Raw genomic sequence first — 27,805 nt, 5'->3', positions numbered from 1 at the left:
TGGGTGGTTAGAGAGACAGGGCAGCTTTAATAAGCAAACCTCTCAGGTGTCCCCAGAGATTTAAGGCTGTTGCAGGAACCTAAGCCTTCATTTCAATCTTTCCACAGATTGTCTCTGCCCAACTGTGTTCTTACAGGGCCTCTGCTGAAGGAGGTCTATGCCACATCATAAGTGCACACTGGCCTCCAGGGAAGCCCTGGGTCACCAAGCCATGCAGGGACATTTCTAGCCCACTTCAAAGATGGTTGAATGGGATGCATTAACTTCCCCCTTTGCACACAGCTCCACTCTCCCAGCTCTGGGACAATCAGCTGTGGTTTCATTAAGGCCACTGTACATAGCCAATATTGTGACATGTGTGCAGTGCTGTGGGAAAGACTCCCCATCACACTGAGTTTCTTGGCATGACTCTAGGCTGTGGTTCCAGCCCAGGCCAGAGTGTCCCTTACCTGCTGGGGTGATGCCTGCAAGGAATGCAGTTTTTTCTCCTTTTGGCTCCCCTCTGCTCCCCTGGTCTTGAGAGAATCAGCAGCAGGTGTGGGAAGGGGTATCCTCCATGTGAGACACTGAGGCATTAGCCTAGCCCACTCCCACCATGCTTCAATGCATGGCTCTCCCCATCATATCTGCAGCTGCTCCAGGGCTTTTCTTTTTTAAAGAACTAGTCTGTTTCCAAATGTCAGCCCACCACTTCCCCACACTGCAGCAGAGCTGCTGGACTTTCAGCTGGCTTACTTACTCATTTCAGAATGCAGACTCCTGGTTTCACCAAATGCATGCTCCCTGTGGTTTTAGCAGACCTTGTCTGGCTTGTGCTATGCTGGAAGTGGTGTTTTGGGTCACTTTCTGGTTTCTATCTAGTATTTTTCATGGAGGTGGGTTTTTTTTTTGCCTTGTCTCAGCTAGTGGCCATTTTAGGTTCTCCTAAACCTACTTTTAATTGTGCTTAAGAGTATCCCCCGAGTGCCTCTTTGTTACTCAGATGTGGCCCTTTCTAGCTAAGCCACCTTGGCAGGTGATCTTACTGCCCTCCCCTCTCCATGTGACCTGACTCCCAGGTGTGTAAATCTCCCTGGAAATTCAGGATATGACTCCTGGGGATGAATCTGGACCAGCATCATGGGATTGAGAACATCTTCTTGAGCAAAGGGGAGATATGAAATGAAACAAAATAAAGATTCAGTGGCTGAGAGATTTCAAATAGTGTCAACAGGTTACTCTGGTGGACATTCTTAAACAGTATATAGATAAAACTTTTTAGGTTTTATTGTATTGTAATAGCTAGAAGTGTTAGGTTGGGGTCATTCAGGAATCCACACAATTCAGTGAGTCATAGTTTAAGCAGAGAATTTAAGGTTTATTAGAGGAAGAAAGCAGGTAGGAGACAATGAAAAGAAGGAAAGAAAATGGCTCCAGCTCTCTCTCTGAGAGAAGCATTTTTTAAAGGAAAAACTCACATTAGGATTGGAGAGTGTTGGGGGAAGGGTGTCTGCTGAGTGTTCCTGTGCCTCAATTGGGTGAGTGCCTATCAATTTCTGGGCTGAATGGATGCTAGGGTTCTGACACATAATTATTCTTTGAAATGTAGCTGTGTTATCTATCTAGGGAGAGCAGGACTTTCTGGTTGTTCATCTTATGGGCATATCTAATTTTGCCTTATCTGACCCTGGGGTTCAAGGCACCACCATGGCTCGAACAGCCTTGAACAGACTTTATACTTTAGCTTATGGCACACCTGGCTTTTCTGAGATAATCTGTGGGATCCCTAGGTCATAAATTCCTTCTGTATACTGGATTATTTTTCTGGAATCTGATATTCCTGCCTTTTATTTTTAATAAAATAATTGGTATGGGTTTGGGTTGAATTTTTGGGTTAATGCTTTAAGTGAGCTTGAAGCAACTTTTGTAGGGAATAGGGGTGCCACACTCTTCTCTTAGCTACTTACAGCAGGGTGTGCACAGAGTTGGGGAAGAGTTGCTTTGAACTAAGTTTTAGCATTAGATTGATGTTTGGATATTTTTTGCTGGAACCAGCTGATAGTGATGCCTTTGCTGTGGCAGGAGCAAATTCTTAAATTTTTGTTGTGACAGGAGCATGTTTTTGGAATTTTGCTGGTGAGTCATGGCTGCTATTGACCTATTGATAAATTTAATTAGACATTGTAAGAGGCAAGGAACAAAAAGAAAAATTAATATAAGGATAATTACTGGCCCCATAGGGGGAGTAGAATAGCTTGTAGAGGCATAGAAAAGAATGAAAGAAAATTTGAGATAAGGTTTTGTTGAATATTGCATAGAAAAGAATGAAAGAAAATTTGAGAGAAAGTTTTATTGAATATTTCTTAGTTAGGCTTACTCAGCAATTAAATCCCTCCTTTTTATGAGAAATTTTCATATTTTTAAGAAGTGGTATCTTGTGAGCATCTTCCATAAAAGGGAAAGGGGGAAGTGGTGTCTTTTCTTTGTAACTGCTTTTGTTGAGCAAGGGTGAAGAAGTTTTTATGTTAATCTGGAAGATGCTCTGGACATAAACTTACAGATACAATACAGGCAACAAGACAAATGACAAGCAGAATAAAAATCATGATAATAAGGGCTATTTTCTATTTCATGATAAATTCATTAACCACTTAGAAAACACATTCAGTTTACTATAATTTTAATATGATTATTATTTTGCATATGATTTAATATTCAAGAGACATTGTTATATTTATTTGGTATATATGTATAGCACTGAATGCTAATGAATGCTCAAGTTTTTCCTGAGTTGCATTGGGTTATAAGCTTACAATACCATACATGTTGTCCCCTCATGGGAGTAGGACTTAGTGTTCATTATGTTTTTAGGTTTCAATCACATCACACTGGCACTTATAGCTTTGGGAGGTATCTTCTTTGTACAGTTGTAGCATAGCATCATTGGTCCTCTGGGAAACAGGATGGTGGTCCCCAAAGTTCTGTTGGACTGTTTTACAGCACCCTCTGGCACTATGAAGCAAAGCCAGCCTGGAGGCAATGTTCATTGAAAAGATAAAGTGATTGAGTCTTTTTTGGCAGGCAGAGGCAAAGGTGTCCATAGTAAAAGGTGTTTGCAGTAACAGCAGGTTCCCATCTACTTCTGGAGCATGTCCATGTGATGTGGTTGAAACGTTTATAGTTTTACTGACTACAGAAATGGGTTTTACCAATAACTCAAATGGGGAGAGAGCATGCAGGCACAGTAATAGGAGTTTGGTTTAAACATACAAGCACTTCAATTAAAATAGAGGTCTAAGTTTTTTACATTTTTACTAGGGTTATGTTAGATAATGGGTAGAACATAATTTATATACTTACCTTGCTTCTTTTTAAAAGTGTTTCTTTGTTGTTGTTGAAGATGAAGCTTTGACTTGTAGCTAACTGCAAGCACTTTTAGAGAAGTATCAGAGTAAAACAATGTAACTTACAAGGAAACTTGTCTGTTTTTGTGACAGATAACACTTAAAAATAACTGAAATTACAACTAGTAATACTACATTGTTGTTTGATGTTATGCACATCAGTAACCAAAAGAAGTTTTTAATTTTTATAACACTGTTTAAACATTTCTTCTGCAACTTATAACATATTACATAAATTTAATCATTTTTAGCACTTCATTTTCTCAAGGTGAATGAACAAATTTTTTGTAATTTGGGAAGAAAGAGATTTTTTTAGGGCTTGACCTTAAGAAAGCAAAATGTTAAAATTTTTCAGGTTTGAAAAAATACACACTTTTAAAAATGAGAAGACTATTTTTTAAACAATCAAGTACATAATAAAGTTAACATGAAGTACAAGAAGTTATTTTGATAAAACAGACTTTTTGCTTCCTATACTGATTATGTAGAAAAACACTTCTACAACCTTTTATTAAGAAATTGCACCTTAGTAATTTAAGGAATCTTTTTTAACAAAAGAACACATTTTTTTTATATTTCATTTTAAAAGTTATTAAAATGATTTTTGAAATTGTTTTTAAGCAAACATTTTACAACATATAATTACCATTCTGAAAAGTAGATAGGAGGAGCAGGAAGAGAGTGGCTAGGTTGATATAAAACAGCAGGAGACAGTAATGTGAGGAGCTTGCAGTACAGTGAGAAATGTTTACATTTTGTGAATTATTAGACACATACTCACAACATTGAATATTAATTACTGCTTTGGGTGGTGGTTACAATATTTAATGTTATTTACCATTTTTTAACTTTGACTACAGAAATAAATTTTTCTACAAACATTTATAGCTTTCTGTATCTATTTTTAACTTTGACAACAAATAAATTTCCTACTCCATAAACTTTCTGCAACTTTCTGTATCAATCTAGGCCTCATTTCACATTCCCAAACAATCAGTCATTTAGGACAAAGACACTTTCCTTTTCCCTTAATTAGGAAAACATTGTTTATACCTTCTATACAACATGGTATTACCATTAAAATTAAACTTGTTAGAATAATGTTAAATATTTAAAACACTTTAATGCAGTTTGAAGCAGTAATACACAATCTTTTGTTTGTTTTTTTTTTTTTGAAAATAGTTACTGCTTTTAACTGTTTAGCTTTGGAAGCCTTGATATTAAAGCAGAGGTGGAAGTCTACATATTTTTTAAACTGTAACTTTTCCTTTAACTTACAGAATTTTTGCCTTTCTTGAGATAGTTTGCTATAGTTAGCCATACCACACATAAAGGCTAGCTGAATGCAGATACAGCTTATCTGTTATTTTTATTAAATTTTGAGAAACTGAAACAAAAGGAAGCAAAGTGAGCACAACAAACAAAAGATTACACACTTACCCAGCACAAGGAAAGTCTCAATTGCAAAGTTACCTTAACTCAGATGCATTTGGTGTTTGTTTGTGGTGCTTCCACCTGGACTTCCCAGTCCTGGTACTCTAGGAAAAATTTCTGGGCAGCTGGTAGGCACAGAGCTGAGTGTCCAGGGGAGCCCCACAGCTGATGAGACATTGATCAGGGCTGCAGTAAAGGCAGCAAGTGTCCCTTTGTGGTTGCTAATTGTTACTGTTTGAAAACACAGTTTTAAATAGTTAGGGCCACCTAATCTTGCAACAAATAGAGAAATAAGTTTTCTCTTTGTTAGGGGAGAGGGAAATTTCTAAGTGAGTGAGTTGTGACCTAGAAAATTTTTTTTTTATCTTTGGACACTTTATATCCTTTCTGTTGGAGGTAGTTACTGAGAGTGATTGTTTTTGTGATAAGACTTCAGAAGGACTGCACAGTATGAGGTCATCTACATATTGAAGCAGCTTACTGGGATGTAAATTTAGTGTTTGTAAATCAGAAGGTAAACATTGCTAGGGATGTGGGTAGGTTTGGGAAAGGAAGGGGTTGAGGATGAGAGGGAGCAGAAGAGGTTGGAGAAGAATGGGGAGGGGGAGTATAGTTATGAGGGGGATGGTTTGCAGGGTTAAAGAAGCAGAAGCTGCTTAAAGGCTTTTCAGGGTTAACTTGTAGAGAGGAAAGTGGAAGACCTAGAAGGTTTTTTTTGTGAAGGAGGAGGATTTGGTAGGAGGTGAAAGAGTGGCATAGAGATACCCAGGACCAAACAGTTTAGAAAGCTTGAGATTAGGAGCTTCAGACCACTTGTCATTGCACTGAATAAAATTATTATGTTCAGCGAGAATATGCCAATTGAAAGTGCCATTTTCCGGCTAACATTTTTTGTTGCTGTAAAGGATATTGCAGACAAATTGTATTGGTTCTACTTCCCCTTTAAATTGAAGTTGATTAAGATTGTGGAGTAAACATCTGAGGTCGGTAGATTTAGGAGGAAATCCAGTTTTGGAGCCACTGAAAAGTGACTGTATATTACTCATGATTATTTAAGAAATTTGAGAGACTTGTGGTTTGTTAGGGAAATTTTCTCATCAGAGGCTTACGGAGATTGCTCATGAGAGAACCGTGGTCTCCTGCTCCTTTAGAGGCTTACAGTCTCCCTGGATGAGGCTGACATGAATTGGGACCGTGCTTCTCAGAGGCTTAAGGAGATCACCTGTGAGAAGTCCACAGCTCGCCTGCTCCTTTAGAGGCTTACAGAGGCCACCCAAAACATTGGTCAAGTGAGACTAACAGTCAAGATATGCATGACCCATTGCAACAACAAAGCAGGCATCTGAGTTTGTTGTTGGGGGTCAGGAAATTGCATGCAGTCTTTCCCTGAAGACATCCCCTTAGTTACTTTGACTGCTGCAATGGGGAAAGATGCTCCCAGAGCATCAGAGAGTTTTGACTGAGCACTCAGGTTTTCCTAGGCTTATGAAGCCAGACACCATATTAAAGCAGGCCAAGGCACTACCCTGAAGTGGGCTGGGGTGTCCACAGGACACTGAACAAAACTCTCGAGGGGAGGATCTGGGCAGAAAGACATCACTTACCTAGGGCTGAATTAGTTGTAGATGTTTGAGAGCCATGCAGGTAAGCCAGTGTCATGTGAAGGTGGACTGAGTTGATGGGCTTAAGCCATTGAATGCATGGAAACCTGAATGGCTGTAGTTTGGTGAATGGAGTTGACTGGAAGGCTGCCTCACTGCCCTGAGGGGCCAGGAAACCCAAACCTCAGTTGGTCCTCTCAATGGGATTGACTGAGAGGCTGTCCCATTGCCCCTAAGGGGCTGGAGACTCAAGCTTCAGTCAAACCTCCATTCCAGGTTTTCAACACCAATGTTAGGTTGGAGTCATTCAGGAATCCACACAACACAGTGAGTCATACTTTAAGTAGAGAATTTAAGGTTTATTAGAGGAAGAAAGCAGGTGGGAGCCAGTGAAAAGAAAGAAAGAAAATGGCTCCAGCTCTCTATCTGAGAGCAGCATTTTTTAAAGGAAAAACTAATATTGGGATGGGAGGGTGTTGGGGGGAAGGGTTCCTGCTGAGTGTGTCCTGTGCCTTGATTGGGTGAGTGCCTATCTATTTCTGGGCTGATTGGTTGCTAGGGTTCTGATACATAATTCTTCTTTGAAATGTAGCTGTGTTATCTATCTAGGGAGAGCAGGACTTTCTGGTTCTTCATCTTTTGGGCATATCTGATCTTGACTTATCTCCCCCTGGGGATCAAGGCACCACCATGGCCAGAACAGCTTTGAACAGCCTTTATCCTTTAGTTTCTGGTGCATCTGTTTTTTGAGATAAGCTGTGGGGTCCCTAGGTCATAAATTCCTTCTGTATGCTAGATTCTTTTTCTGGAATCTGACAAGAAGTAAATACCTGAAACTACCAAAGTCCAACCTAGTAGCCTTGACTCTTGAAGATGACTGTATAACAATGTAGATTACAAGGTGTGACAGTGTTATTGTGAAAACCTTGTTAATGGCACCCCCTTTATCCAATGTATGGATGGATGAGTAGATAAATGGGGACAAACACTAAATGAAAAATAGGGTAGGATGCAGGGATGACTTGGGTGTTTTTTATTCTTATTCTGGTTATTTCTGGTATAAGGAAAATGTTTAATTTGGGGTGATGAGTGCACCACTATATGGTGGTACTGTGAACATTTGATTGTACATCATGGATGATTGTATTGTATGTGAATATATCTCAATAAAACTGAATATGAAATAAATTTCTTAAAAAAGCATCAGAAAAATAAAAAAGATTCTCTATAATTATCATTCACAAAGGCTCCTCAATAAGTTAACAGCTGATTATCACTTTAAAACTTGGATGCAGGAAGATAATGGATGGAATCTTCATAATATTGAAAGCAAAAGACTTCAAGTAGAAACTTTATATCTTCTAAACCATCATTCAACAAGAAATGAGAATTGGAGACATTTCCCAATAAACAAAAACCGAATTTGTTACTATGGGCTTGACTTACAAGAAATACTGAAAGAAGTCTTTCAGACTCAAATGAATGGAAACTAGATGATTACTTGGAGTTACCTGAGAAAATAAAGATAACGGGGAAAGATAACTACATAGGTATTATAAAAAAGCTATAAATGTGTTTCTGTTTGTAACAATTGTTTCCTATCATTTTTAAAAGACAACTACACAAAAAAATAACTCTAAACTGTGTTGACAGGCTTATAATATATATAGATGTAGTTTGTTTAAAAATAATGGTAGAGGGAGATCTAAGATGGCTACAAAGAGAGGAGTGGAAGCTAATTAGTCACTCTGGAACAACTAACAAACAACCAGGAACAACTAGTAAATAATCTGGAATATCTCTGGGGGGATGATCATGACCATCCGCTTATCATACACCAACATGAATTGGGAAGAATGCCTGAGATGGCAGCATAATATCTGTAAGTAAAAGCTGCAGATCCAAGCCAGGAGTACACACCTCCCATGTCCTGAGCTGCAAAGTCTCATGGTGCTAGAGAGAAGCTCTCACCAAGCAAGCAAATACAGCTCAGCTGAACTCCAAATGGGGTTTTAATTAACAAGCTTGGACTGCTTGTTACAAATCCCCAACAAGCAGACAGATGCTTTCAGTGAAGACTGATCTTAGAGTGCTGGATGGTGACCATAGACTGGCCCTGAAGGGGGATTTCTGTCCCTTTTTTGGCTCAGTGGAGAAAGCCTCAGCCATTTTCTGTTCCTAGCACTCTGACCCAGACAAGGGTGGAGATAGCACAGGCAGAGACTGACTATTGAAATGTTAATGACCTCTCCCTAGGGGGTCTATCTTCCCTAAGAAGAAAGGTGTGGGACCCAGCTCTACTATCCACCTTCCATTCAGAAACAGACCCCAGAGCCTGGGGGAAAACAGCCATGGACCACACCTCCTTACACCAATTTGGAGTTGCAGGCTGACAGGTACCACCTGCTGGGCAGAAAAGCACAGTGATCTGAGGCCTCATGGGGTGTACCAACTTTCTAAGATACACCCACAGGGAAACTAGATACTGAATATTTCTTCCTTTAGGAACAGAGGCCATTTTGGTCTGGGAAAACCTGAATGGGGTAACCAAGGATTCCATGCCTAGACAACAGAAAACTACAACCTACACTAAGAAAAATGAAGTTATGGCTCAGTCAAAGGAACAAACCTACACTTCAGCCAAGATACAGGAATTTAAACAACTATTAAGAAGTCAATTCAAAAAGTTTAGGGAAAATATTGCAAAAGACTTGTCCCATACAAGGGAAACACTGGGAATACATAAGGTAGAAATTGAAATTTTGAAAAAACATCTGGCAGAATCTACAGAAATGAAAGGCACAACACAAGAGATGAAAGATACAATGGAAACACAAAACAACAGATCTCAAGGGGCAAAAGAAAACACTCAGGAACTGGAGAAGAAGGCATCTGAAAGCCTAAACAGAAAAGAACAGATAGAGAAAAGAATGAAAAATATGAGCAACATCTCTGAGAACTTAAGGACAAAATGAAAATCAGGAATGTTCTTCTCATTGGTGTCCCAGAAGGAGAAGACAAGGGAAAAGGGGCAGAAGCAATAATAAAGGAAATAATCAATGAAAATATCCCATCTCTTAAGAAAGACATAAAATTTTGGATCCAGGAAATGCAGCATACCCCCAAAAAAATAAATATGAATAGGCCTATGCAAAGGCAGTTAATCATCAGATTATCAAACATCAAAGATAAAGAGAGAATCCTGAAAGTAGCTAGAGAAAAGCAATCCATCACATACAAAGAAAGCTTGATAAGACTATTGCAGATTTCTCAATAGAAACCATGGAGGCAAGAAGAATGTGGGTTGATATATTTAACATACTGAAAGAGAAAAGCCACCACCCAAGAATCCTATATCTGACAATACTATCCTTCAAAAATGTGGGAGAGTTTAAAATATTCTCAAACAATGACAGAGTTTGTGGACAAGATACCTGTTCTACAGGAAACAGTAAAGGAAACACTGTAGACAGAAAGGGAAAAACAGGAGTGAGAGGTTTGGAAAACAATTTTAGGAGACAGCACAGCAATGTATGTACACTGAACAAAGATGAGTGTGAATATGGTTGAAAGAGGAAGGTTGGGAACATGTGGGACACCAGAACAAAAGATGAAGGATAAAGACTGGACTGAGTAACTCAAGGAAACCTAGAGTGCTCAATGATTGTAATAAAAGGTGTAAATATATTTTTACATGAGGTAGAACAAATGAATGTCAACATTGCAAGGTGTTAAAAAAGGGTGGGATTGGGGGAAAACACAATCAATGCAAACTAAGACTATAATGGAAACATTGTATTATGCTTCCTTTAATATAACAGAGGCAATAGACCAAAGCTAAATGCTTATGGGGAGATGGGGGAAGGATATGGGACTCCAAGCTTTGGTGATGTTGTCTGTTTATTCTACTTTAGGTTAATGCAAACTTTCCTTTTGTTGCTTTCCAGCTGTCATGGTCTTTTGTTTTTGTTGTTTTTTTTCTCCCCCTCTTTTTCTTTCTTTTCTCTGTCTTCTTTGACTCTTCCTCCTTTGTGGAAGAAATGGAGATATCCTTAAATAGATAGTGGTGATGGTACTGAATACATAAATATGTAACTATAGAGGGAACAATGATTGCTTACTTAGGATGGAATATATGGTGTGTGAACAAAACCATATTGAAAGAAAAGGGTTAATGAAGAAACCATGAGGTCACTATATTGAGTGAAATAAGACAGACACATAAAGGAAAATATTGCAGGGTCTCACTGATATGAACTGGTTAAAATATGTAAACTCACAGACATAAAATATATTACCAGGATACAGAATGAGGCTAAAGAATGGGGAATGTTTGCTTATTATGAGCAGAATGTTCAACTAGGGTGAACTTAAACATTTGCAAATGGACAGGGATGATGATAGCATGTTGCGAGAATAACTAACAGTGTTAAAAGGGGCGAAGTTGGTGGAAAGGGTAAGCTCAGAGTCACATATATCACCAGAAGGAAAGTTGGAGGTTTAAAGATGGGAAAGTATAAACAGTGATTCTTGTGGTAGACAAAGTCTGTTATTAACTATAGGAATGTTAGAAATCTCTCTCACAAACTAGAACAAATGCATGACATTATAACTAGAAGTCAATAATATAGAGGCATATAGGAAATATATATACCTATTGCAAACTATGTACTATACTTAGTGGTATTTTAACATTCTTTCAACAGTAATAGATGTACTACACCCAAACTATGAATCAATAATAGAGGGGGATGGTTAAGTGTATGGGAGGATTTGGGTTTCCTTTTGTTTTTTTTTATTACTTTTCTGAAGTACTGAAAATGTTCTAAAATTTGAAAAAAATATTAATTTTGGTGATGGATGCACAGCTGTATGATGGTATCTGGGGCAATTGATTGTACACTTTGGATCTTTGGATAGTTGTATGGTATGTGAACAATCTAAAAAATATATAGATATAGATTTAGATATGGATATAGATATATAGATATAGATATATAAAAATAATGGTAGAAAAGAAGGGAAGGAATTGAGGTTTCATGGAGCAGTTTCAGTGTAAATTTTAAATTAAGTATTATTAATCAGAATATGATTTATGTAAACTAAGATGGTAAATATAATCCCCAGGGCAATAACTAAGAATAAATTTAAAAAAAATAGTTAAAGAAACAATGAGGGAATTTGAAAGACACACTAGAAAATATCTATTTAAGAAAAAAGAGAAGAGTAATCAAGGAATAAAAACAGACTTGGACATATCAAAAACAAATAGAAAAATGGTAGATATAATCTTGCTTTATGTAATTTATATCAATATAAGTAGGTTAAAAACTCTGATCACAAGACAGAGTTTAGAAGAATGTATAAAAACCATGATCTACATATATGCTGTTTTCAACAGACATACATTAGAATCAACGTCACTAATAAGTGGAAAGAAAAAGGATAGAAAAAGATACACTATACAAGGATAACCAAAAGAAAAATGGAGTGACTATATTAACATCATACAAACTACAATTTAAGGCAAAATGGATACTAGAGTCACTATTTCTGGCTGATGAATGGATAATCAAAATGTGGTATGTCCATATAATTAAATATTATGTGACAATAAAAGAATGAAACACTGATGCATGCTACAACATTGCTGAACATTGAAAACATGGTAAGTGAAAGAAGTCAGTTGCAAAAAATCACATATTACATGATTCCATTTACATGAAATGCCTATAATCTGAATCCTCAGAAACATAAAGTAGATTATCAATGTCTGGGCATGGGGTGGTGGAGGGTAGAGATGAACGGGGAATTTCAAGAATGGGGAAGTACAGCTGATATGTAAGGAGTGTTCTTAGCTCAAAAATTTCTAAAAATGAAGATTCATGATGGTTGCACAATTCTATGAATCACTGACTTTTACCTTTTAAATAGATGCATTTTATGTTATATGAAATAAACTGCAAAAAATGTGTAAATGCTTTTCAAAAAGATATCACAGAGATAAAATCTAAAATAAAGCAGACTGGTCATATAAGGTACAAGTTTTGTCTTTACTGTTGTTGGTTTTCAGAAGCAATTCCTTGAGTTGAAAATTTTTCCAGATAATTATCATCTCCTTTTGATTCTTCTGGCTTTTGGGAATCTGAGTCAGAAAAAGGTATAGCTTAAGTACACAAAAAAATGAAAGAAAAACTTTATATCACCTATGAAATTGATACTATTTGTGATCTTTTCAAGTAGAGCAGAAGATTATCTATAAAATTAATTAGATAATTTTGGAAAAGCCCCAATTCTAATCCAGGTTACCTGGCATTATCTCACAGAAGAAGCACCAGAAATGATCCTAATTTAGTAATCTGAGTCTTACCACAACTTTTCTGGAGCCAATCAGATAATTAAAAAAAAAATTTTTTTCCAGTTTGATATTGCTGCATAACAACCCACCTCAAATTTAGAGGCATAAACAGCAACCAATTTAGGCTTACAAATTCTGTGGCTCAGAAATTAAGACAGGGCACAGTGGGAGTGGCTAATTGCTGCTCCAAAATATCTAGGTCTTCAGGTGGTAAATTCAAGAGGTAAGGAGTGACTTGAAAAGCTGCAGGCTGTATTAATCCAGGAGCTTCTTCAAAGGTAGGTCTGGTTCTGGGCTGGGAGGACTTGAAAGCTGAATGCAACTGGGACTGTTCACCAGATGCCTTGTGTGGCTTGGGTTTCCTAAAAGAATGGTGGTTTAGGATAGACAGACTCCTTATTGGGAATTTGGGCTACATGACTGAATGTTCCAGTAAAGCCCTCCCTTTCAGAAGTCACATAGTGTCCTTCTAACCATTTCCATTGCTTGGTACATCCACAAGGCCAAACAAATTCAAGAGCAGGAGCCATGAGGTAAGGAGTTTTAAAGAATTTGCAGCTATGTCTTAAGACTGCTAAACTCTTCAAAGGCAGAAACCACTCAATCAAAAAGATTCAGTCACTAGATATATGCTTCCTTATTTGGAAAAGAAATGATAAGGTCTCACTTACACCTGTAACCTAAAATTAAGAAAATCTTTAAAGTCACAGAATAAAAGATGACTTTTCAAATACAATGGAATATAAATAAGATTAAGAGCTGAATGCACATCAGAGACAATAGAAGTCACAAAGAGCGGGTTTACATATTCAAAGCCCTGAAAGAAAAATCTGTCCTATGAGAATATTCTATCCACTTTCAAAAGTGAAGGCACAATAAAAACATTCACAAATAAAATCTGAGCATCTTCAGCTAGCAGACTAAACTTAGAACAGATACTAAAGGAAATTCTTCAGGGTGAAAGCAGAAGACACACTCATACCTAAATACACACAAAGCACCAGTAAAAATAATTATGTAATTACAAAAGACAATTTAACTGTATATTGACCTTCCTTCTCAAGTTATTTAAAATCAATTATATAAAACATTTATATAGTTGCATTGTAGGGTGTATAACATACAGAAATGTAATATTTTGACAAAAAAAATCACAAACAAGGTGAGAGGAAGCAAAGCTATATTCAAGTAAGTAAATGACACCAGATGCTAACTAGAATTCACAGTAAGAAATTAAGAGAAACAAAAATGGTAGATAATATTAATATAACAAACCATATAAACATAATTTCTCTCCTTCCTACACTCAGCTTCTTTAAAAGATTATATACTGCAACATATATGAATATTGTTTAAATATAATTTAATATTAAATAATATAATTTAATAAAAATTAAAATTGATATAAAGTATTAATTGTAACAACATATAAAATGTATGGTTGTATAACATATACAAATCTAATATGCAAAATAATAGTAGCACAAGGGGGAAGAAAAAATAGAGCTATGCAGGAGTAACATTTCTATATCTCACTGGAATTAAATTATACAAATCTCAAGTAGATTCTGATAAGCTAATATGTATATGGTAAACCATAGATCAACAACTAATAGCTAAAAACTGTATAATGACAAATCATTAAAAGAATTAAAATACTACATATTAAGTGAAATACACTATGTATCAATTATACTATTAAGTGAACTATTCAGTTAATGCAAAAGAAAGCACTAAGGGAGGAAGACAGTAACCAAAAACACACATAATATAGTGATAATGAAAGTATAATGATGTATATAATTCCTACCATATAAATAATTACATTAAATAAAAGTGGATTAAGTACTGTAATCAAGACAAAAATTGTTAGACAAAACAAAAGAAATTACAAGATTCATCTGCATGCTGTTAACAAAAGACACACATTAGATTCAATGATATAGATGTATAGGGAGTAGAAGCATGGAGAAATACATACCATGCAAATAGTTGTCAAAGAGTATGGTTTAAGTAGCCTTTTGTAATATCAGAAAAAAATAGATTTTAAGACAAAAAATATTATAGAGTAAAAGGTACATTTTGTAATGATAAAACTGTCAAATTGGTAGGATGATATTGTAATTATGAACATGTATTCACCCAATAAACTGTCACAAAATACATGAAGAAACTGACAATAATTGCTGTAGACATCAATACACCACACTCAATAACAGATATTACCACTAGATAAGAAATCAGAAAGGGCATAGGGGACTTGAGCAGAACTGTCAACCAACTTTACCCAACAGAACTCTTCACTCAGAAACAGCAGATTATGCATTATTTTTAAACAAACATGGAAAAATCTCCAAGAAAGACTATATGCCAGGCCATAAAACAAACCTTAAAAATGTGAAAAGATTTAAATTTTATAATGTATCTTCTGTAACCACAATTGATCAAATTACAGATTAACAACAGACAGAATTGTGGGCATTATACAAACATCTGTAAATTAAACTACATATTTCTGAATAATCCATGGGTCAAAGAGGACATATAAGAGGAAATTAGAAAGCATCTTGAAATAAATGAAAATTAAAACACAGCTTTTAAAACTGATGGGATGCAGCTAAATCAGTGCTTAAACAAAATTTATAGTTTAATCCATACATAAGAATATAAGCATAGATCTCAATCTAATAATCCAACCTTTCTACAGATGAAAAATGTTCAATTCAAGTAAAAAATTAAGGATATGATTCCTTTAAGAACAGCATCAAAAGAATTCAAAGAAAAAAGTGCCATACACACTGAAAATTACAAAACATTGTTGAGTGAAATTAAAGAACTTAATAAATTGAGAGACATTCCACACTTGTGTACAGGAAAGCTCAATGTTACTAAGATGGCATTTCTCCCCAAACTGATCTGTAGGCAATTCATATCAAATTACCAGCAGGCTCTACCTGACTGAAAAGCAAATTATGAAATGTATATGTAGATGCAAAATACCTAGAATATCCAAAATAATTTTGAAAGAGAACAAAATAGAACAAAATTTCCTGATTTCAAAGTTTATTGTAAAGCTACAGTATATCTAGTTAGTATGGTACTGTAAAAAAACGATAGAGATACAGACCAGAAGAATAAAATTGAAGGTCCAGAAATAAATCTTTATATTCATTCATTAAATGGGACAGTTGAAATTAATGAATTTAATGAAATATAAATATGCCTCAATAAGGTTGAAAAAAATAAATGAAGATTTAGTCTTTTAAATTGAAGTCTTGCCCATGCAGAACTCAACTGACAACTAGACTGATGTGATCATCCTTTCATCCTATTTGCCTTACAGAAGAAAACATGAAAATTCTAGGGGAAAATATCAACTTCAGTTAATAAAACTCTTTCATACACAATATCTGTAATAAAATTTGGAAAAAAATTGAGACAGATAACAAGGGAGGAGATAGAACTGATGACTGTAGCAAAAATCAGATAAAAGAAGATCCAGTGATTATTCAGATGCTGAGATAAGCAAAGGACTATAAAGCAGCTATTATAAAAACTTAAGGAAAAGATGGTCAAAATTGGTGAAAAGATTTTAAAAGTTCATTGAAATATAAAGAAATAATGAAAATTTAATCATAGAAATGCACAATATAATTTCTAAACTCGTGACAGAGCAGAAGATAAGGATAATGAGCTGAATATCAGTAAATAGAAAACATACAAACTAGAGCACAAGGAGTAGATATTTGTACTGAGATAATAACATTACACAAAGTTTAATTTCTGATTGAGATAATTTTTCTGTGAATACATAAGAGAATGTCTTTGCTCTTAGATGAAATACTACAAGAATAAAGATATAGACATTTTGTTTATACATAAATTTCCAGTGCTTTAGAAAAAGTTATTATAAAAAGAATACAAATCAAAGTTTAACTTAGTGAAAAAATTAAAGTAAATCAAAGCAGAGGAGTTGGTTGCCTTCCTCCTGAAGGCAGAGGGTCAGATCAGGGAAAATGTACACAGACCTACCTTTCATTTGATTTGAGAAGAATGGTCAGAGTCACTGCCACCTGGAGCCACTCTCTTGGGCATCAGCACATTGGGGATCAGACCAATTGGTGAAGCCTTCTTAGAATTTCCTTCATTAATAACACTAATTTCAGAGGCTGAACAAAAAATGTTCCATGTTTGGGGATACTGTCACCCAAGGCCAACACCATGAAAAAGGGGGATGGGAGGTGGGCTTTCACAGTTTCTTGGAGAACACTCTCAGGGACAAGTCGGGGGAGGATGGCTCCCAGAGCAGGGATATCCATTAGGGCTATGAGATTTCTGGGCACAGAACCAAACAATATTCAGTGAATGCCTCTGGAAGTCCCCTTACCTGTCCCCAGTTATGCCTCTAACCCACTCAACTGTAACACCAGAAAAGGCCATCACAATTTGGGCACTGCATCAGAGGACTCCCTTGAGTCACTCAGCATTTGGACCCAGAGACAGCTCTCTGGCAGGCATAAAATACCACAGCAAATCCTGGTGCTAAGATAGACCAGGAAACAAATTTCATTTCAGATAGAACCTGAGGACAGGGCAGACTCATCACAGGTGCCCAAGGTTTCCTTGATTTCAAGCAAGTTCTTGGACTGTGCATGCACATGCACCATTGAGTGCCCTGGTCACAGTGAACAACAGCGATGCTATAAGACCTGCCTCAAATCCATCAGTAATTTCTGGACCACTGAAAAAGATAGGCAAGCCAATACTTGGACAGGGGCACTCATATTAAAGCCCCCACAGCCAAAACCTATCAGGAAGCCCCCTGCAGATTTTGGCACAGAATATTCCTGGGAGAGTCCAAAGCTCATCAACCATCAGGTGTACAGCTGATCCTATGGGCTGCAGAAGCATCCTCATATAGCTACTTCAGCCAGCATGGGCCACAATTTCTCCTCCCATCACCTGCCCACTTGTGCCCTTTAAACTTTCAGACCCAAGAAGGAGCCTTTGAATTTGAGGCCTGATGTTTAGCAGCCCTGTATTCATTGTGGGGCATGCTAGTGACAGCTGAAACAGTACATGTGCATTCCAAGGAACTGCCTGAAATCAAGGCTGCTTTGGGAACTTCAGCTTAGTCAGTCCTCTCCACAGGTTCTAGCTGAAATGAGGTTTCTTTCATGACATTTTGTAATGCTGGGATTTCCTGCTGTATGTTGGGCACCTGTTGGTACAGGGATTCCTATTTGGAGTAATGGAAAAATTCAGTAACTGTTGGTGTTGTCTGTATCAGATCCTGAAAATGATGTTCAGCAGAGAAGTCTATATTTGAAAGTGGGTAAGAGGCACATGAAGTAATGTATATGTATCTAGAAGAGAGGAAAATAAGAAACATAGGATTGTGTATCAACACACATGACCTGTAAGAAAATACATGGCCTGAATTAACAGTAAAGTTTATAATATTAGAAATGTTTTTTTAATCAACTGCATTGATGATACCTCATTAATGCAAGCTAGGAACATGATGGAAAAGAGCAGTTAGGTTATTTGCTTTTCTTTATTATTTATTTGTAATGTGATTTGTTTGTTTTAAATTTTTCAATAAAGTTAAAAAATGAAATAAAATAAAAGATAAGTAAAAATTAACACATAAAAATAATACAAGTGAAGCACAATACCTTTCTGCCATTCCTGACAAAAATTCACAAACTCAATCTAAGCACAAAGAAATATTGAATGAATGCAAACTTAAGAACATTCTATAAAATCATTGATGAGCATTCATCAAATATGTCAGGATGAAGGAAAATAAAAAGATATATAGTCAGATTAAGGATATTAAATATACCTGACAACTAAATGCAATATATGCTTTGAGACTGGACCACACTATGTTTTTTACCTCATTTATATCATTATTTATATTAATATTTTGCTTGCTATAAAGGACATTATTGGTGTAATTGGTGAGATATGGATCAGGCCTATTGAGATACTAGCACTGCACCAAGGTTAATTTCCTATTTGTGATAATCTTTTCATGTATACAAAAGTGAATGTATTTGTTCTTTGTTTTGTTTTGTTTTGTTTTGTTTTTAGTAAAATTTTTTTTTCATTTTTATTGAGATTGCTCAGATACCATACAATTATCCAAAGATCCAAACTGTACAATCACTTGCCCCTGGTACCCTCATACAGCTGTGCATCCATCACACTTAATTTTTGTTCAAATTTTAGAAACTTTTCATTACTCCAGACAAGAAATAAAGTGAAAGATGAAAAAAGAAAAAAAAAGAAAAGGAAACTTTAATCCTCCCCATCCCTAACCAACCCCCCTCAATTGTTGACTCCTAGTATTGATATAGTATATTTGTTACTGTTTATGAAAAAATGTTGAAATACTACTAACTGTAGTATATAGTTTGTAATAGGTATATAGTTCTTCCCTATATGCCCCTCTATTATTAACTTCTAATTGTATTGTCATACATTTGTTCTGGTTCATGGAAGCAATTTCTAGTATTTGTACAGTTGATCATGGACATTGCCCACCATAGGATTCAGTTTTATACATTCCCATCTTTTAACCTCCAACTTTCCTTCTGGTGACATATGACTCTGAGCTTCCGCTTTCCTCCTCATTCACACACCATTCGGTGCTGTTAGTTATTCTCACATCTTGCTACCAAAACCCCTGTTCATTTCTAAACATTTAAGTTCATCCTAATTGAACATTCTGCTCATACTAAGCAAACACTCCCCATTCTTAAGCCTCGTCCTCTATCTTGGTACCTTATATTTCATGTCTATGAGTTTACATATTATAATTAGTTCCTATCAGTGAGACCCTGCAATAATTGTGCTAATGTGTCTGGCTTATTTCACTCAGTATAGTGCCCTCGAGATTTTGTCATCAACCTATTTTTTTTTAATATGGTTTTGTTCACTCACCATACATTCCATCCCAAGCAAATAATCAATGGTTTTCTGCATGGTCATACATTTACGTGTTCATCACCTTCACCATTATCTATATAAGAGCATCTACATTTCTTCCACAAGGCAGGAGGGAGAGTCAAAGAAGGTAGAGAGGCAAAAGAAAGAGGAAAAAAAAGACAGCTAGGTGTTGGAGGCGCCATTGGAGTCGGCTTGGCTTGTGGGTCCCACTGAGGAGCTGGAGATCAGGCCACATTTACCGCCGCATCCACACCTGTTTCCTGGCCCCTCAGCAGTATGGCGTACGTTGAAGAGGCCCATGGAGTTTGAGGCGGCGCTGCTGAGTCCCGGCTCCCCGAAGCGGCGGCGCTGTGCCCCTCTGCCCAGCCTGGCTCCTGTCCTTAGGACCCCGGAGGCCGAGCTGCCGCCACTTCAGACACAGATCCCACCGCCGGCTCTGCAACAACATACCTCGCCCGGTAGCGAGCGATGCCTTCCAACTCCGGAGCAAATTTTTCAGAATATAAAACAAGAATATAGCCCTTACCAGAAGTGGAGACATTTAGAAATTGTTCTTAATCAGAGTGAAGCTTGCACTTTGGAAAGTCATCCTCACCCCTCAGCATTCACAGCACCTAGTTCTCCAGGTTACTCCTGGATGAAGAAGGACCAGCCCACCTTTACCCTCCATCAAGTTGGAATAATATGTGAGCGTCTCTTAAAAGACTATGAAGGGACTCGGGCAAGATGGCAGCATAGAGAGGAGTGGAAGCTAAGTAGTCCCCCTGGAACAACTACAAAAAACCAGAAACAACTAGTAAATAATCCAGAATAACTGCAGGGGGACAAACGAGACCATCCATTCATCATACACCAACCTGAATTGGGAGGAATGCCCGAGAACACAGCATAATATCTGTAAGTAAAACCTGCGGAACCAGGTCGGGAGACCCCCTCCCCCATAGCCCGAGCTGCAGAGCCTCATGGTGCCAGAGAGAAGCTCTCTCCCAGCAAGCGAATATAGCTCAGCTGAGCTCCAGCTGGGGTTTTAAGTAGTGAGTGTGAACTGCTCACTACAGGTATGCATCCCCAAAAAACAGACAGAGGCTTTGGGTGACAGCTGACCTGGGAGAGCCGGCGGGTTGCCTTGGACTGGGTCTGAAGGGGACTATCTGTTTCATTTTTGGCTCAGTGGAGAAAGCCCCGGTCATTTTCAGTTTCCAGGGCTGTGACTCTGGGAAGGGTGGAGACACCACAAGCAGAGAGCAAGACCATTGAAATGCTAATGACCTCCACCTGAGGGGTCTGTCTTCTCTAGGAGGAAAGGGGTGGGGCCCATTCCATTCAGAACCAGACCCCAGAGCCTGGGGGAACATGGCCATACCTCCTCACACCAGTCAAGAATTATAGGCTAACAGGCATCACCTGCTGGGCAGAAAAGCACAGAGACCTGAGGCATCAAAGGGTGGAGCAATTTTCTAAGACACACCCACAGGGAAACCAGATACTGAATATTTCTTCCCTCTGGGACCTGAGCCTGTTCTGGTCTGGGAAAACCTGAGTTGGATAACCAAGGAAACCATGCCTAGACAACAGAAAATTACAAACTACACTAAGAAAAACAAAGTTATGGCCCAGTCAAAGGAACAAACGTACATTTCAGCTGAGATACAGGAATTTAAGCAACTAATGCTAAATCAATTCAAAAAATTAAGAGAAGATATTGCAAAAGAGATAGAGGCTGTAAAGGAAGCACTGGACATGTATACGGCAGAAATCAAAAGTTCAAAAAACCTACTAGTAGAATCTATGAAAATGAAAGGTACGACACAAGAGATGAAAGACACAATGGAAACAAACAACAGCAGATCTCAAGAGGCAGAAGAAAACACTCAGGAACTGGAGAACAAAACACCTGAAAGCCTACACGCAAAGGAGCAGATGGAGAAAAGAATGAAAAAATATGAGCAACGTCTCCGGGAAATCAAGGATGAAACAAAGTACAATAATGTATGTATCATTGGTGTCCCAGAAGGAGAAAAGAAGGGAAAGGGGGAAGAAGCAATAATAGAGGAAATAATTAATGAAAATTTCCCATCTCTTATGACAGACATAAAATTAAAGATCCAAGAAGTGCAGCGTACTCCAAACAGAAGAGATATGAATAGGCCTACACCAAGACACTTAATAATCAGATTATCAAATGTCAAAGACAAAGAGAGAATCCTGAAAGCAGCAAGAGAAAAGCGATCCATTACATACAAAGGAAGCTTAACAAGACTATGTGCGGATCTCTCAGCAGAAACCATGGAGGCAAGAAGGAAGTGGTGTGATATATGTAAGATACTGAAAGAGAAAAACCACCAACCAAGAATCCTGTATCCAGCAAAGCTATCCTTCAAATATGAGGGAGAACTCAAAATATTTTCTGACAAACAGACAATGAGAGACTTTGTGAACAAGACACCTGCCCTACAGGAAATACTAAAGGGAGCACTACACGGTGATAGAAGACAGGAGTGTGTGGTTTGGAACACAATTTGGGGAAATGGTAGCACAACAATGTAAGTACACTGAACAAAGGTAACTAAGAATACGGTTGAGAGAGGAAGATGGGGAGCATGTGAGACACAAGAAAGGAGGAAAGATAATGACTGGGACTGTGTAACTTGGTGAAATCTAGAGTATTCAACAATTGTGATAAAATGTACAAATATGTTCTTTTACGAGGGAGAACAAGCAAATGTCAACCTTGCAAGGTGTTAAAAATGGGGAGTCATTGGGGGAGGGATGCAATCATTAGTTAGAGACTGTAACTAATAGAATCATTGTATTATGCTTCCTTTAATGTAACAAAGGTGATATACCAAGGTGAATGCAGATAAGAGGGGGGATAGGGGAGGCATGTTAGACACTTGCCATTGGTGGTATTGTCTGATTCTTTATTCTACTTTGATTTAAGGTTATTTTCCCTTTTGCTGATTCCTAGCTGTCATTTTTTTGTTTCCTCTTTCTTTTGCCTCTCTACCTTCTTTGACTCTCCCTCCTGCCTTGTGGAAGAAATGTAGATGCTCTTGCTTAGTATGAGCAGAATGTTCAATTAGGATGAACTTAAATGTTTGGAAATGAACAGGGGTGTTGGTAGCAAGATGTGAGAATAACTAACAGCACAGAATGGTGTGTGAGTGAGGTGGAAAGGGGAAGCTCAGAGTCATATATGTCACCAGAAGGAAAGTTGGAGGTCAAAAGATGGAAATGTATAAAACTGAATCCTATGGTGGGCAATGTCCATGATCAACTGTACAAATATTAGAAATCACTTCATGAACCAGAACAAATGTATGACAATACAATTAGAAGTTAATAATAGAGGGGCATATAGGGAAGAACTATATACCTATTACAAACTATATACTACAGTTAGTAGTATTTCAACATTTTTTCATAAACAGTAACAAACGTACTATATCAATACTATGAGTCAACAATTGAGGGGGGTTGGTTAGGGATAGGTTTAGAGTTTCCTTTTCTTTTTTTTTTCTTTTTTCATCTTTCACTTTATTTCTTGTCTGGAGTAATGAAAAGTTTCTAAAAATTGAACAAAAATTAAGTGTGATGGATGCACAACTGTATGAGGGTACCCAGGGGCAAGTGATTGTACAGTTTGGATCTTTGGATAATTGTATGGTATCTGAACAATCTCAATAAAAATGAAAAAAAAAGACTATGAAGATAAAATTCAGGAGGAGTATGAGCAAATCCTCAATACCAAACTAGCAGAACAATATGAATCTTTTGTGAAATTCACACATGATCAGATTATGCGACGTTATGGGACAAGGCCAACAAGCTACGTGTCCTGAAGGTTTCTTGCATATCTGAGTACCAGGTTTGACCTCAAGAGATGGCTGCTGTACACTTTTTGCAACTGGTTTGATATCACATTTCAGCTCCAACTTTGCATTCTGAGAACACTTAATTGTTTCTGCAGGTCCGTTTTATACAACTGGAAAGATGTTGAAACTTTCTGGTTGCCACAAGCATATCTTTCTTTCCTGCTCATCGAATAAACAGCTGTGCCCTACTGTGATATATTTTCCAAACAAAAAACCTGGAGCAGCAGTTTAGCAAAATATGCCTTCAGTGGCACTCAACAAATGGCGTTTCCCCAAGCACAGTTCTGTAAGAAGTGTGTGTGTGAGAGTGTATGTATATGTGTGTATGTGCATTTTAAGTTATTATTTGTATTGTGCAAATTTTTTGATCTTGGGAATTCTGGCTGTGAATTTGATGCATGACAATTATGGTTAAAAATATTTGCTTGGTCTACAGAAGATCATTAATGTTTTGTGACCATATAAGTTGTCACAGTGGATTATTTTATGTGTAGGTATTATTGTTAAATACAAGGACTGTTTCCAGGCACAGAATATGAATCATAAGTTAGGATGGACATTAGATATGATTATGATGACATAGCAAAGGTCTGCAGTCTAGGCCTGCAAATGCATGGTGAGGAATTAGAACAAATTGGAGGATAGGCCATTCAACACATGGACTCTGCCTAGCAGTGTTACAAAAATACTTTGACTCCAAGCCTTAAAATACCCACATGCAGTCTGTGCTCACCTCATTCACACAATCAGAGAGCTCCCTGGACACTAAACCTCTCCAGGGAAAAGATCTCTCCTAGAGCAGGAACATCAGGGTTTGTTCCATAGCATAGCATAGGTGAGCATGGGGCTGGGCCAGCCCCAGTGGCACTGCCACTTGGGCAGAATTTGGATCCTTTAGTTGGGTTTTCCCAAATTCTTTTAAGAGGCATCCATGTTCAACTGCTTGAGTTTTGTTTTGGTAACCTCCTGCCTGAGTTTGCTTATGGGCTGTTCTTCACTTGGTTTCCAAGGCTGAGGAACAGAAAGTAGCCTCTGTTTTGAGGAGGTGGAAGTTGAGTATACATTTATTTTTTACTGTGACTTGTTCAGGACCACATTTTACAAAATGCCTTGTTTCATTATTGTTTCTGGAAATGAAAGTTCTATTAAAATTGTTTTAGTTTAACATAGAATAGTTTTTTTTAATTAGGGCTTATTTTGAAAAATTCTGAATTTAATTCAAATGTATGCCAAAACCTTCCAAAGTAAGGTAATATTCACAGACAGTTGTTCAGATCAGATGGCTTAGAGAAATTTCTGGAATATTCACATTCAAAGATTCCTTATTAATGAATGTCTTTGACATAAATCTAACCAAAAACTGCAACATTATTCTTTGTAAATTTTCATTATATAGTGTTAAGAAGCTTAGTTGCAAACAAATAAAATACTTAAGCTAAAAAAAAAAAGACAGCTAGGAAGCAGCAAAAGGAAAAATAACCTTAAATCAAAGTAGAATAAAGAATCAGACAATACCACCAATGTCAAGTGTCTTACATGCCTCCCCTATCCTCCCTCTTATCTGCATTCACCTTGGTATATCACCTTTGTTACATTAAAGGAAGCATAATACAATGATTCTATTAGTTACAGTCTCTAGTTTATGCTGACTGCATCCCTCCCCCAATGCCTCCCCATTTTTAACACCTTGCAAGGTTGACATTTGCTTGTTTTCCCTCATAAAACAACATACTTGTACATTTTATCACAATTGTTGGATACTCTAGATTTCACCAAGTTACACAGTCCCAGTCTCTATCTTTCCTCCTTTCTTGTGGTGTCTCACATGCTCCCCATCTTCCTCTCTCAACCGTATTCATAGTTACCTTTGTTCAGTGTACTTACATTGTTGTGCTACCATTTCCCCAAATTGTGTTTCAAACCACACACTCCTGTCTTCTTTCACCGTGTAGTGTTCCCTTTAGTATTTCCTGTAGGGCAGGTGTCTTCTTCACAAAGTCTCTCATTGTTTGTCAGAAAATATTTTGAGCTCTCCCTCATATTTGAAGGACAGCTTTGCTGGATACAGGATTCTTGGTTGGCAGTTTTTCTCTTTCAGTATCTTAAATATATCACACCACTTCCTTCTTGCCTCCATGGTTTCTGCTGAGAGATCCACACATAGTCTTACTAAGCTTCCTTTGTATGTAATGGATCGCTTTTCTCTTGCTGCTTTCAGGATTCTCTCTTTGTCTTTGACATTTGATAATCTGATTATTAAGTGTCTTGGCGTAGGTCTATTCATATCTCTTCTGTTTGGAGTACGCTGCGCTGCGCTTCTTGGATCTTTAATTTTATGTCTTTCATAAGAGATGGGAAATTTTCATTAATTATTTCCTCTATTATTGCTTCTGCCCCCTTTCCCTTCTCTTCTCCTTCTGGGACACCAATGATACATACATTATTGTACTTTGTTTCATCCTTGATTTCCCAGAGACGTTGCTCATATTTTTTCATTCTTTTCTCCATCTGCTCCTTTGCATGTAGGCTTTCAGGTGTTTTGTTCTCCAGTTCCTGAGTGTTTTCTTCTGCCTCTTGAGATCTGCTGTTGTATGTTTCCATTGTGTCTTTCATCTCTTGTGTCGTGCCTTTCATTTCCATAGATTCTACTAGTTGTTTTTTTGAACTTTTGATTTCTGCCTTATACATGTCCAGTGCTTCCTTTACAGCATCTATCTCTTTTGCAATATCTTCTCTTAATTTTTTGAATTGATTTAGCATTAGTTGCTTAAATTCCTGTATCTCAGTTGAAGTGTTCTTTTGTTCCTTTGACTGGGCCATAACTTTGTTTTTCTTAGTGTAGGTCGTAATTTTCTGTTGTCTAGGCATGGTTTCCTTGGTTATCCAACTCAGGTTTTCCCAGACCAGAACAGGCTCAGGTCCCAGAGGGAAGAACTATTCAATATCTGGTTTCCCTGAGGGTGTGTCTTAGAAAATTGCTCCACCCTTTGATGCCTCAGGTCACTGTGCTTTTCTGCCCAGTAGGTGATGCCTGTTAGCCTATAATTCTTGACTGGTGTGAGGAAGTATGGCCGTGTTCCCCCAGGCTCTGGGGTCTGGTTCTGAATGGAAAGGGTCCCACCCCTTTCCTCCTAGAGAAGACAGAGCCCCCAGGTGGAGGTCATTAGCATTTCAATGGTCTCACTCTCTGCTTGTGCTATCTCTACCCTTCTCTGCTTCACAGCCCTGGAAACTGAAAATGACTGGGGCTTTCTTCACTGAGCCAAAAAAGAAACAGATAGTCCCCTTCTAACCCAGTCCAAGGCGACCCTCTGGCTCTCCCAGGTCAGTCATCACCCATAGCCTCTGTCTGTTTTTTGGGGATGCATACCTGTAGTGAGCAGTTCATACTAGCTACTTAAAACCCCAGTTGGAGCTCAGCTGAGCTATATTTGCTTGCTGGGAGAGAGCTTCTCTCTGGCACCATGAGGCTTTGCAGCTCGGGCTTTGGGGGTGGGGGGTTTCACGACTTGGATCTGCAGGTTTTACTTACAGATTTTATGCTGTGTTCTCAGGCATTCCTCCCAATTCAGGTTCGTATATGATGAGTGGATGGTCTCATTTGTACCCCTGCACTTATTCTGGATTATTTACTAGTTGTTTCTGGTTTTTTGTAGTTGTTCCAGGGGGACAACTTAGCTTCCACTCCTCTCTATGCTGCCATCCTGTAGTCTTCTCCTGTATTTGTTCTTAAATGAAATGCTACAGGAATGCTTAAAGATAGAGACATTTTTATGTATTAATTTCCAATGGTTGAGAGAAAGAGTTATTATAAAAAGAAAATAATGCAAATAACTTGGTGAAAAAATAAAATAAATCAACTTCGGATGAGGTGGTTGCTCTCCTCATCAAGGCAGACAGTCACATCAGGGGAAAATTACATTGATCTGCCTTTCACTGGATTTGAGAAGAATGGCCAGAGTCAGTGCCACCTGGGGCTACCCCCCTGGGGATCAACACATTTGGGATCAGAACAGTCATGGAAGTCTTCTGAATTTCCTTTGCTGATAACATGGATTTCAGAGGCTGAACAACCGATGTGCCATATCTGGGGTTACTGTCACCCAAGGCCAACACTATGTATAAAGGGAATGGGGTGGGCTTTCACAGTATCCAGTGGAACACTCTCAGTGTCATGCCAGGGGAAGCTGCCTCCCA

The 27,805-nt window shown here is 37.7% G+C and overlaps 1 protein-coding gene across 1 annotated transcript; it reads left to right on the top strand.

Annotated features, from left to right (window-relative positions):
- Window positions 1-6,442: 6,442 nt before the first annotated feature.
- LOC119520756 (akirin-1-like) lies at window positions 6,443-23,718 on the top strand. Its single transcript, XM_037818707.1, has 3 exons — window positions 6,443-6,461; window positions 20,006-20,432; window positions 23,431-23,718. Exons 1-3 carry the CDS (start codon window positions 6,443-6,445, stop codon window positions 23,573-23,575), a joined length of 591 nt encoding a protein of 196 aa, XP_037674635.1. The 3' UTR covers window positions 23,576-23,718.
- Window positions 23,719-27,805: the final 4,087 nt, after the last annotated feature.

The sequence above is a fragment of the Choloepus didactylus genome, chromosome 26 (genome assembly GCF_015220235.1).
Source record: "Choloepus didactylus isolate mChoDid1 chromosome 26, mChoDid1.pri, whole genome shotgun sequence".
In the NCBI taxonomy this organism is placed as follows: Eukaryota; Metazoa; Chordata; class Mammalia; order Pilosa; family Megalonychidae; genus Choloepus; species Choloepus didactylus.
The sequence above is the reverse complement of the archived record's forward strand: the minus strand, read 5'-3'. Positions and strand labels throughout refer to the sequence as shown.